This window comes from Haplochromis burtoni, unplaced genomic scaffold, assembly GCF_018398535.1.
Source record: "Haplochromis burtoni strain Fernald_Lab_line unplaced genomic scaffold, NCSU_Asbu1 Contig_19, whole genome shotgun sequence".
Lineage (NCBI taxonomy): Eukaryota > Metazoa > Chordata > Actinopteri > Cichliformes > Cichlidae > Haplochromis > Haplochromis burtoni.
In genome coordinates this window covers 3,464,422-3,476,921 of record NW_024582380.1, presented here as the reverse complement: position 1 = coordinate 3,476,921, position 12,500 = coordinate 3,464,422, and the positions used below count along the sequence as shown (strand labels likewise).

Sequence of the window (12,500 nt, the reverse complement as noted above, 5' to 3'; positions counted from 1 at the left end):
ACTGCCAGAAACCCGACCGTGGTTTCCAGGGAAACTGGAAATGTGAAGCTTTTCAATAGACACAGCCACAGCCTAAAGAGCGAGGATTGCCTAAGATAGATTCTTCTAGAGACAAACCTGTAGCCACTGCAATCAGCATCAATCACCGGGGGGAGATGCACGGACAGATGTTTGTCGCAATCGGTGCTGAGATTTGCAATGTTTGACCTAAATATGAAGAAGAGTTGTGGAGTGGCTTCAGCCTGACTTTAGACTGCTGAGGTATGTCCGAATTTTCTGAGATCTCCTTTTGTAATCATGCTTGTTTTATAGTTACATTTTGAAAACAACTCTGAATTCATGTGCACGCTGTTTGTGTTATGTAATTATGGACTAGAATAGAATTCAGACAGGAGCTGATAATGAGATATTTTTGGGCATGAAGATTTGACTTTGTCTCATTTTAAAGTATTTAAAAAGATAGTCCTGCGATATTAAAGTAAGTGTGCAAACAATTCTGATCAAGTAGTAGCAGTGATGCTCCTGTGTCTATTTGAATAACTGAATAATATCAATTTCGTTTCATAACGCATGACAGAATATTTTTATCGTCCGCTTGTGCTTGTTCCCGATGATTAACTGCACGGACACTTTCACACTGCTGTGTTATTCCTGCAGGTAATTCTAGCCCTTTAATGCGGAGACAGAATGGGAAGCCTTAAGGATGAGATGAGAGGTGTCACGGAGGACCACCAGCCTTGCGAGAAGACGGATAATGGGGGGCATCCGGGAGGCTCAGATAGCACTGCTGCACCTGAAGGACCTCAACTGTACAGGAGTCAAGAGTCAACCACTCAAGGGGACTATCAGCCGGCACTACAGGGGAATGTCAGCTCTGTTGAGGAGAAAGAGAAAAACCTAATATCTAAAGATCAAGTGCTTTCAGGGGGGGATTATAGCAATGCTGACCTAACAGACACTGAACGAGTTAAAAACTGCACACGGATCGATGCCATGCCTGCAACAGAAGAGCACAATAAAACAACGACAGCAGCTACAAATAACGATGCAAAGGTGACGATCAAGTTTCTGAGTGATGGAGATGGAAAACCTGAAATTCAAGAGGAAAACTTTGAAGATCAAAATCTCAACAGAGGAAAAGATGCAGGAATTGAGAAAATCTCAGTTGCTGTCCCATCAACTCCAGACCCTTATGACCCACGCTCCCCGGCCCCTTTTGGGCAGCACCACATGCGCACACAGGTGAGCCTCGAGGTGGTGCAGTGCTGCTCGGCAGCAACCAGCCCCATGACTCCTCCAGAGGGCAGCCATTCCTTCTTCTTCCCAAGTTCTTTTGGGAAACCTCAAGCTGTGGGCACTGACACTAAAGATGCAGAGTTGCAGGTGGGTCAGCAAGTGGAGTTCTGCTCTGTCGCCACATCCCCCATGACCCCCAAATCCCCATATAGCATGGCTTTCCCAGAGGTTATCGGGAGAGAGCCAGTGCAAAGGGACGAGAAAGTAAAAAAGAATGAGGAGCAGAGGGAGACTGGTCAGCAGGAGACAAAAGTTTCAGCAGATGCTGTGTTAGAAACAACTGAAACTTTAAAATTTACTACATCAAAGGAGATGACTGAGAGTTCCACCAATGGAGTGGATGCTGAGTTAATAGGCGCACATGTAAGTGTGGAGGGTAGCAATCAGCAGTGTAAGCAGCAGAGGATGGGAAGTATGGATCAAGACATTACAATCTTGGTGACCCAGTATGGCAACAATGAGGAGGAAGAAACGGACGAGGCTGAGTCGTTTTTTTATTCTGTTGAACCAGAGATGGTCAAAATAGATGAAGATGAGGTTGGAGAAAGCTGCAGTGATATAAAGAGGAAGGAAGGAAAGTCCTTCAGTGAAAGTTTTCACGGGAGCACAAACGATCCACAAACTAAAGTACCTTCTGCTGCTGTCAGCGAACATCCGAAAACATGCACAGGATCCGAGCAGTCAGAGGTCGAAGACAAAGATGCACATGAAGAAGAGAGAGTTATTTCTGCAAAAAAATCCCCCATCCCTGAATCACCGGCTCCCTTTGGCTGCCATAACATCCGCACACAGGTGAGCCTGGAGGTAGTACAGTGTCAGTCTGTGGCCACCAGCCCCATGACCCCTCCTGAGGGAGACCAGGCCTTCTATTTCCCCACCTCTTTTGGAAAATGTGGGGCTGTGGGCACAGAGACTAAAGATGCTGAGCTGCAGGTGGGTCAGCAGGTGGAATTTCGCTCTGTCGCTACCGCACCCATGACCCCGAGAACTCCCACGATTATGACTTTCCCTCAGGTCATGAAGGAGCCTAGCATAGAGGAGAAGATAGTGGAGGAGGAAGAGGAAAAGAAAGAGGAGGCGACAGAGGAGAAAGAGGAAAAGAAAGAGGAGGCGACAGAGGAGAAAGAGGAAAAGAAAGAGGAGGCGACAGAGGAGAAAGAGGAAAAGAAAGAGGAGGCAAAGAAGGAGAAAGAGGTAAAGAAAGAGGAGGCAAGGGAGGAGAAAGAGGTAAAGAAAGAGGAGGTGATAGAGGAGAAAGAGGAAAAGAAAAAGGAGGTGATGGAGGAGAAAGAGGAGAAAGTAACCCAAGAGAGAAAGGTGGAGGGAGTTGAAGAGAACACAAAGGAGGAAATAAACTGTAACGAGAAAGATGAGGAGAAATGCGAGGAGCCAGTGCAGGAGGTGAGCTGGGATGAGAAGGGGATGACGTGGGAGGTGTACGGAGCTGTGGTGGAAGTAGCCGTGCTGGGCTCTGCCATCCAGAAACACCTGGAGAAGCAGGTGAAGAAGCAAAAGAGGCAATCCTCCATGCCACCGCCTCCTCCGCTCAACCCCACAGCTACACCCCTGACCCCCGAGATAGCCCAGGGGGGTTCAGGTAAGGGTCGTGCAGGGAGAAGAGGGGAGCATGATGGGAAAGCGGGCCGACGCAGAAGAAACCCCTTCCGCCTGCTGATGGAGAACATGCAGCAGCCACACTGTTGCTCCAGAGCTCATACCACTGAGTGACAGGAGAGAAAGTTTACATGGGATCTGATACACGTGGTTGTTATCCAGTGCATCCACTGAATGACGTCGTCTCGATGGTGTGAGAAAAAGAAGGACAAAATTCACACCTTCGCTCAAGACAAGCAAGCACAAAAGCATTTAATATGAAGTTTGCGCCGAGAAGCATTAACCGCTGAGAAAGCAGCCATAAATTATGATTTCTCTTTTTATCCCCCACACACCCCACCCTCGCTGATTGGTATCTTATTCACAAATCTCTCTGCACACACCGACAGAGTGATGATGGACGTTTGGGGAAATGAGAGCGATGCGTCAGCGTCATCATCAGCCTGGCTCTCCTCCTTTAGTGTTTTTCGCTGAAACCATCCACTGACTCATTTTAGCTGTTGGTGCTTTTTTTGTTGTTGTTTTTTCCACTCACCTCACACAATGTGAAGCCATGGCAACCAGCTTTTCTCCTGGTTGCTAAAAAGCTTGTTAAGCTTCGACAGAGAGAGAGAGATGATAGTGTAATGACAGGTTTTGAGTGTGATTTGTGACCTGGTGGCCTGGGGGATATTTAAATCGATTAAGTGTTGCCTTGATCTCTTTGTAAGAGGAGTCTCTACTGTCAGTGCAGGCTTTTGTATGTCTTATATATTGCTTTAGATTTGGCAGTGTTTTGACTTGTTTGTATTGTGAAAAGTGTAAAAAAAAAAAAAGACAAAAAAACTGATGACGCGTACAATCACCTTTCGAGGAAAGTAATGACTCCTGATATCAGGGTATTTTTAGTCATGAGTGCTCACAGTATTTTAATGCCATAATCTGTGATCCTGTTGTAAATTATGCGAAGGCAATGATTTTAAGCGTGTTTTAAACAAGCGGTTGTTACAGTGTCAGTGAATGTCCGTGTTCACCAGCATTAACTTCAGGTCCACATTCAAAGGATCAGAATTTATTCATGGATTGCACTTGTGTTACATTCATTTAGGTGTCAGTAAACAGTGAATAATCTTTTCAATCTGCTGCTTGTTGGAAGTCACTCTGCATGAGTTTTTTTTTTCTCTTCATCAAGAATTTCATAGCAAACACTGACAAATTAAAACAGGGAAAGAGAGAGCGAGATTTTGTCAGACACACAGTTATAAATAAGGGTTTCATTCATACACTGAGATTTTGAAACCTTTTTTTTTTTAAATTTATCTGTTTTTCTTGATTTCTGTGTTGGTATAACTTTAAGAAACAGTTTCTTTCAAAAGCAATTCAAACCCTTTTTAAACCACTGCTTATTATAATAACAAAAATAAAGTGATTCACATGTGCATCAAGCAAGAAGTTTGTGTGTTTAACCACTGCTGCTATTCATTTTTTTATACTGCATGGATTGAAACTGTCTCTACAGAAAGATAAAGGAAGAGTTTGATATTTTTAGGCCATCGATATTGATTTCACTTTCATACCTATGTACAAACTATGAGGCTACAGCAAACAAGCAGTTCGCATACTTCAGCTCTCTGACTGGATTGGAATAAGGTCTTTGAAATCATTACACTTTTATACAATTAGATCTTTTTCACAAAATAGGATCCCCCTTTTGGTTCAGTTTTATGCTTGTAAAGGGTGTTTAGGCTTCAAAGTTAAATCTGTAATACAGAAAAGGCTATTTGAAGATGAAGTCTTCATCAAGAACTATATAATAAGTTTGATTTGGTATGCCTGATTACAAAGAAGCTACATTTGTCTAGCTGAGGCATCTAGCCTTCACTATTTACATTACAAATCTGTGGTGTCAAATACAGGGTTGCTGTACCCCATGAGGGGGTTGTCAGTGCTTTGGTTTTGGTCAGCCAGGGTCAGTGCTTCATGCAAAGGCTCAGTGTACCCTGGTGGATCCTCTTTCGGATGTCGAGCACTTTCCAAGTCAGAGTCGTCGGAGTTGAAGCTTAGATGGCTTTGGTGGAAAAACAAAGAGAAAGAGGGAGACAATATGAACAAATGATCATTTCAAGGTTTTTGATTTAAAAACAACAATCACATGGCATTGCTGGAAGCACAGAGCCAGCTCTGTCACAACATGCTGTAGTGGGCACTCTGTGGCAAAATGTTCACCTGGAAATCATCCCGGTTTATTAACCAGCACAGCTACAGAGTGGTGAGCGCAGCTGCGTTTAACCGTGAGCCACCTTATCAAACTGTGTTGATGAAGCCAGTAACTGCTCTCTGTAGGCAGTGGACCGATTTACAGACAGGGTTCTTTGTTTCCTTGTTGTTTTTGTTTTACCTGTGTTTGTCATCATCAGAGCTGCTCTCTTCTAACTCGATGGTTGTGTCGATGTTCAGGTTGAGCACAGGATTAGCACTATCAGAGAGAAGTGACACATGTTAGAAGGCAAACTTATACATTAGGTTTCATACCATTGCCTATTTCATTTATCTGAATAAGGTTTTGTCTCCTCACCCTTCCATAGTGTACTTGTTGGTTCCAGGTAGCATAAGACCATTTTTCTGGTTGTCATAATTCATACTGGATGCAGATTCTGCAGCTTTAGCAGCCTTAAGCTTCCTTCTGTAGCTGTAGGGTGGAATGATGAGTGGTCAGTACACAGACTCCCTGCTGGTCATAGTTGTTTGAAATCATAGGTATCACATTTTCTTACTTTCTGCGAGTGCAGAGGAGTGAAGTGGTGAGGACAAGAAGTACAATGACAAGGCCTGCCACAATCCCCAGCAGGACATATTTTACTGTGTCCACCGTTTTTTCTTCCTCGGGAGCAGTCCCCTAAAAACAGAGGTTTCAGGTTTCAAGTTTCATATGTAGATTATATTTACACTAACCTCACAATTTTCACAGGTCCTTTAATACTGATCAGACTTATCAGACCTCTTACTAATCTGGAGTTAATTGTTTTGTAAAATGAACCAAAGGGATTGCTACTGCTGTCTCCTTTAACCAGATTTTAAATGTCTTTATCCCTGTAAAATATATTTTACTTTACTTTTCTAAATCTACATTAAAAAATTGTTTTTACACCCTCAATATACACAAAGCAATAATTTTGAGTAAAATGCAACTGTAATATATAAAATTTATAAAAAGGTTTATTTATTCAAATAATTAAAAAATGTGACTTCATTTGACAAGATTCCATTAAATGTAGCATTTTACATTGTACTTACGTAATAAAATTCCATGAAAAAATGTACATGTAAAAAATCAGTTACATATTTTTTTTGTTTTTATTGATGTTTTTTTGGGGGGGTGGGCGGGTCAACACTGATATTAAAGTAATTTAATATAAGTAATTTTTCCATATAGCCAATATAATTCAAATGCACCATCCCTTACATACACTGTAATGTTACATACACTGAGTCATTAATCTCAACGTAGTTACGGCTGTTTCTGAAGATCACGTGATCCACCTTTATGGGAAATCAAATGCCTTTTAATATTTAATAAATATAAATCCTAAATTATTGAAAATTAGGCATGTTTTTTAAAAGTGATACACATGAAACAATTCTGAATTTAACCTGCTGGTGGAGCCAGAGTGCTTGTTGGAGCACACATTGAACTTGGTGAAAAGAATCAGTGAACTATCCCTTGCCCCTGTGCTGACTCTGAAATACTTTGTATTAGACTGCCAACAGCAATTTATCAAAAAAGAAGAATAAAAAAAATGATGACGAAATGACCAAGAAGATATAAAGAAGAGGCAGAAAAATAGTTTTTTTTTTTTGCCGTGTTTAAAAAATAAAACCGTACTTACAATGTTATCTAGCCCAAGCTCTATCAGCTTAGGAAAGTGTTCCGCATCAGAGAGCATTATTTCCACTTGAACAGAGGTAAGGGCCGTTCCATTGGCATAGACAAAATAAGCTACCACAATAGTTTTCTCTGTAGCCCTGAGAGAACCATTAAAACACACACACACACATACACATAAATTAAATCAACACATTTCAGCTGTTTAAAACCTAAAACCTGGAGTTGCTGCCATTGACATTTTGTCTACATGTGCAATTGCACCACCTAGTGAGGAAAAACAAAGCATAGGAGTAAGCAAGGAGATATGAAAGGGAACTTACCTGGACGTCTCACTGTTGTAAGGCCTAAGAGCAACAATTTCAACGGCAGCCTTAGTGGCAGTCATAAGTGCTCTAAGAGTCCCAGAAGATGACGGGGGGAAGAAAATGGGTAGATTTAAGTGGTGACTGAATGAAAATTAGCAGATTAGATCAGATATAGTCTTTACTAATGATTCAGACATTACCTCTTGATCTCACTGAGCTTTTTTTCAACCTCAATCTGATTATTTGCAAACCTGAGTTCGACTTTGTAGGATTCATCGACTGTGAAAATCTGCAGTTATAAAAAGAATGCAAACATTGGTGTGTGCTGCAAGTTTTATAGCCTGTTTTCAATATACAACACAGGGTAAGCAAATCCCACGTCACTTACATCCAGCACGGTGCTAGAGGACAGGCCGCCGGGATCAGTCGCATAGACTGTTACCAAATACTTTCCCTTCAGTGTCAAATCAAGTGTCTGTGTAGATCTGTGGATAGTTGAAGGGAAGCACACCCATAAGAACCATAAAAATGCACCCATGACAATATCATTTTGGAAAAAACAACACGTGCATGGGCTCCTATTATCCCTGCTCAAATATAAATGTAAATATATAAGTAGAAGTAAAAACACCGACACTTGTGAGAAAAACCAGAGCAGACCGAGTTGTGACTGCAGGAGACGATTTTGTACTCACTGAATAATCCCAACATAGCGGTCATTTTGCTGTGTGGTGACAGCCTCAAACAGTGCCCCCTTGTCACTTATTTCATTGTTGGTGTTTTGGAATTTCACATCTGTCACTTTAAACTCGATCTGACTGTTTATGCCACTGTCACGATCTGTAGCCTATGAAAGACATGAAGTAGAGCATCATGCTTCATGCATCGTTAACATGCCGAAATGAGGTCAGGTGTTTTTGCTTTTCAGTCGTACTCACAGTGACCCCTGCAACTGATGTCCCTTTGCTTGCACTTTCTGACACCACAACTATAAAAGAAGAAGAAAAAATCAGCGTTGGACTCATATAATGTTTTAAAAATTTAGGGCGATATGTGAAAGAACGTGGCCCTGTTGGTAAGTACTGCAGACGAGTGGTTATTCTGAGAGGACTCACCAAACACCTGACTGTCTGAGAAAATGAATTCTGGGGCATTGTCATTGATGTCTTCAATGTTGATCACCATTAGGCCTGAAGAGAAATGACAGTGAACCAGCTTTTATGTAAGCTGTTTGTTTTAATGGCTTACTCTTATTATCAGCAAACAACCCATTACTGACCTGTCGTGGCGCTGTTGTTATATCCCTTCTCTGTGTTAATGTCCACCACCTGAGCCTCTACAATCGCCTGGTCGCATTTTTCATAATCCACCGTGACCTTAGGGTTGACCCTGACCTCTCCGTTTGGATCCAGGACAAACCAGTCGCAGAAATCCAGGCTGTTATTGCATCTGCATTTGACGGATTCCAGCTCAAAGACCAGAGAATGACTCCCGTCTTTATCTTCCGCTTTAAAACTCCCAACAGCTTCCACTACTGTGGTGTTCTCCTTCACTGTCATAGATGCTATTGGCGTGAACTCAGGTCGCTCATCATTTACATCAAGCACATCTACGTCCACCATCACTGTAGCTTTATTTGACTCCAGATCTGCTGCCTCTACCCTCATATTAAACTTTTTGGGGCCTTTCTCATAGTCCAGCTCAATGTCTGGGTCCACAGTGATGTTTCCCATGAAACCTCTTGTGGCAGCGAAGGTTCGAATGATGAAGTTCCCAAAGCTCCCATCGACAATGCTGAAAGAGATGCGATTAAACTCTGCTGTTTGGTCCAAATCCTCAGCTTCAACAGAGCCAACAAATGCACCTGAATGAATGATAAATATGAATTAAAACCCTGACATGCAGTTTTAATTCATACTTAAAACATTTTGCGGTGTGAAATACTTGCCTTTTTCTCCTTCTTTAACAGAGAATTTGTAAGATGGGGCAAAAATTGTTGGCGTGTTATCATTGATGTCCTGAAATGGATCATAAAGAAGAAGAAACACTGGCAGTCATCAGCTGTACCAGCATTTACACCATCTCTTGTAACTTGGTACTGTCAACTTGCTAAAATACCTACCTGTACATTGATGGTAACTGTGACATTGGTGGATAGCGGGGGTTCACCCTGGTCTGTAGCAGTCACTACAAGTTTAATCTCCCCTTCCAGCACTGGATCCAAGGCCTCACGATCCAGTTCAACACTGTTTGTCAAAACACCGGTTTCAGGGTCTATAGTGAAGTTCTTACTGTATGTGCTTGACACGATACCATACACAATTTGGCTGTTTGGAGTATTGGGCTCATCTCCATCAGTAGCCTGTCCAAAGCAGAGAAACATCAGAAGAGACACTTTTAGGAAGATGATTTTCTTTGCTGATACAACAAAAATGCAATAAAAGCCTGAAAACAAATATTTATGGCCAAATGCTGAATTTAATCCAGTAATGCCATGTATCGCATAAACTTTTAAGGCTACAAAAGTACAATATTGACCAAAACCTCATATATGTAACCTGAAATGTAATTTCTTTTTTAATATAATTTGTCAGAGGGTCCAACAAACACTCCAGTTTAAAAAAAAAATACAATTTTCTGGAAATGATTTCATGGATCAGCCTTGACAGGGTTAAGTCATTTGATTAAATGTACATTTTTGATGTAATGTTGTTACATTGTGTAAAACAGTGTAAAACATTTATTGGAATCTGGTCAAATGAAATGTACCTGAATGGTATACATCTAGTTTATATCAAGCATATTTTCCTTAATAATTAATAATTTATTTCAGTCACATTTAAATTATTTTAAATTAAAAGTGATGTTTCATATTTATGATGACATGTTTTGACTGTGTATGCATTTGAAAATTATAACTCCCTGTCAATTTCTTGGAAAGTTTTTTTAAAATAATATTTTAGTCCTGGCTACACACTTTATTCATGTCACATGACAGGCCATGATATTGGGTGATGCAAATTTCTCCAGAAATGTATGTTTGGATCAGACTTCACTAGCTCTTATACATATCCTAAATCCATATTTCTTAATTTTAATGGAATTTAGCAGATTTTAAAAATATATATATTATTAAAAAGCTCTGAACTAAGAGTTTAAGGTCAGATACAATGCACTGTAAAAAAAAATCCTAATATAAAAGTATTTTACTGTGTATTTTACAGTTTTGTACTGTTCTTCTAGAATATCATTAAATCTGCATCAATAGACTGTGATTTCACATTTCAAATGTAAATTAACGTAAAATCACTGTAATGTAATAAAACATAATTTTCTTGTTTTTTAAATGTATTTGTCTGTACATATGCATATTTAGATTGTTAAAATACATTCACAAATATTTGTCTGTTATTTGAAAGATTGGACTGTTAAATTCAAATGTAATGCTATGGAAAAATATATAAAATGATTCTTATAAACTTTTTTTAGAAAGTTGGCAGTTCGCCTTGTAATCAGAAGGTTGCCGGTTACACTCTCGGTCATTGTGTCCTTGGGCAAGAAACTTCACCTACCACCTACTGGTGATGGCCAGAGGGGAATTATAAAGTGGATTTGTAAAGCGCTTTGAGGGTCTCAAAACGCGCTATATGAATGCAATCCATTATTATTTAAACCAACTCTTAACTGTATATTTCTGTACATTTCAGTATCATTATTCATATTGCCGCATTCATTGACCTTGTTTATAGGTAATTTCATTGTTTAATCACATTAAATTGTTCCTAATTTAATGTCTAAAAGCACTTGAAAAAAGCAAAATCCCATGTAAAATTAGGGCAACAAATTGTATTTTCATTACTGGAAATAACCGTATTTTTATGAGTAAGTTATTTTCTGTTATTTTATGGTATTATTTTTTGGCGCCCAGCTGCCGGAATATTACTGTTTTTTAAAGATGTTTTTTCTAACAGTGTGACTGTTGTTCCATATAAACCCTTCACTTTGAAAATTATGACCACAGCTGCAGCCTCATGAACTTTTTGCTGTCTCTGCCTACCAACATTAACATGCACAATAAAGCGCTTTTCATTTTTCAGCAACATGAAACCTGTTATTTGTGTTCATGTCTTCTAGGCTCTTCAAAGTAGAAGCGATAAGTAAATGTATGTATGAGAAGTCTTGAGGCAACTGTTGTTGTGATTTGGTGCTATATAAATAAAGTTGAATTGAATGCAATGGAATTGAAGTCATTGCCTTTAAGCAGTTAATTCCTGCCAGCCAATGGGGATGCCTTTATTAATGCATATAAAGACTATACTACACTATTATTTGATAGCCCCACCACCACCACCTGCTGCTGTTTTTCCCCCCAAAATGAAAAAAATAAATTAATCAAAATTAATTTGACAGCTATTGTCCTTAGTGCTCACCCTGCCAAACTTACCTCTATTTTGACTTCAAGCTCTTGGCCCTCTCTAACAAAAGCCACGTAAGAATCTCTGTTCATGACTGGAGGCTTGTCATTAATGTCAGTCAGTGTGATCTCCAGTACTGTAGAGCCAGGCTTGCCATCTGTGTCTCTGGCCTGTAGGGTCGCTGTATACAGAGATCTGAGCTCACGATCCAGGAGCTCTTGGCTTTTCACATAAACTTTGCCTGTGCGTGACTCCACGTCAAAGTAAGGTAATCTGAAACATAGCATAGACTGTTGGTGAGGTGTTGCGTGCAAGACAAAGACAGAATTACTGCAGTAGGCCACAAGTGAAGACGTACATGCTGTCGGGAAAAAGTTTGTATGTCAGGTTGCCTTTATCCATTGTGTCTGGATCATCTGCCTAAAAGAGAGAAAACAAAACAACGTGTGAGAGTTTCTGAAATAAAAGAATAAAAGCTCCAGATGTCTGAGAGAGAATTCAGACTGCAAGGAACTTACGGTAATTATGGCCAATTCTGTCCCAATGGGTGAATGCTCTGACACATTTAACCTGTATGTGTCCTGTTGGAAGGTTGGACTGTTGTCATTGGCATCCTTGATGTTTATAGTGACTTGAGCAGTGGAGCTGAAGGTGGGTTTATATTGATCTACAGCAGTCACCTGCACCATGATATGAGCAACTCATTGGAATTGTAAAGAGTTTTAAAAGTCACAAACATAAGTGGTATTGGCACATGCATATATATGGCTTATTTTAATTACATTTTTACCTGTAAAGTCATTTGCTGTTTTTTTTCAAAATCCAGATTTTCGGGCTGCCTGATCATGATCTGAACGATGCTGTCTACAGTGGTAAATTGAGGTTCCACAGAAAACACGGCTTTGTCCTCTCCATCCAAGATTAGCTGAGTGTTGGAAATCTGTAAAATCCCAGGACCCAAAAGTTTTATGTTTGATCCATAATGTTACACAGAGCTGATATTGG

At 40.2% G+C, this 12,500-nt stretch overlaps 1 protein-coding gene across 1 annotated transcript in view; it reads right to left on the bottom strand.

Annotated features, from left to right (window-relative positions):
- Positions 1-4,025: 4,025 nt before the first annotated feature.
- Positions 4,026-12,500, bottom strand: part of cdhr2 (cadherin related family member 2) — a 14,412-nt gene continuing 5,937 nt past the window's right edge. The window contains exons 14-31 of the mRNA XM_014331850.2: positions 12,286-12,435; positions 12,014-12,175; positions 11,854-11,915; positions 11,525-11,768; positions 9,203-9,442; positions 9,029-9,098; positions 8,360-8,944; positions 8,196-8,270; positions 8,019-8,068; positions 7,776-7,927; positions 7,469-7,565; positions 7,281-7,369; positions 7,096-7,167; positions 6,777-6,912; positions 5,664-5,785; positions 5,465-5,578; positions 5,288-5,365; positions 4,026-4,957 (exon numbers count right to left, since the gene is read on the bottom strand). Coding sequence (XP_014187336.1) covers positions 4,780-4,957; positions 5,288-5,365; positions 5,465-5,578; positions 5,664-5,785; positions 6,777-6,912; positions 7,096-7,167; positions 7,281-7,369; positions 7,469-7,565; positions 7,776-7,927; positions 8,019-8,068; positions 8,196-8,270; positions 8,360-8,944; positions 9,029-9,098; positions 9,203-9,442; positions 11,525-11,768; positions 11,854-11,915; positions 12,014-12,175; positions 12,286-12,435 — 2,676 coding nt within the window. The 3' untranslated portion in view covers positions 4,026-4,779. The remainder of the gene's footprint in view (positions 4,958-5,287; positions 5,366-5,464; positions 5,579-5,663; positions 5,786-6,776; positions 6,913-7,095; positions 7,168-7,280; positions 7,370-7,468; positions 7,566-7,775; positions 7,928-8,018; positions 8,069-8,195; positions 8,271-8,359; positions 8,945-9,028; positions 9,099-9,202; positions 9,443-11,524; positions 11,769-11,853; positions 11,916-12,013; positions 12,176-12,285; positions 12,436-12,500) is intronic.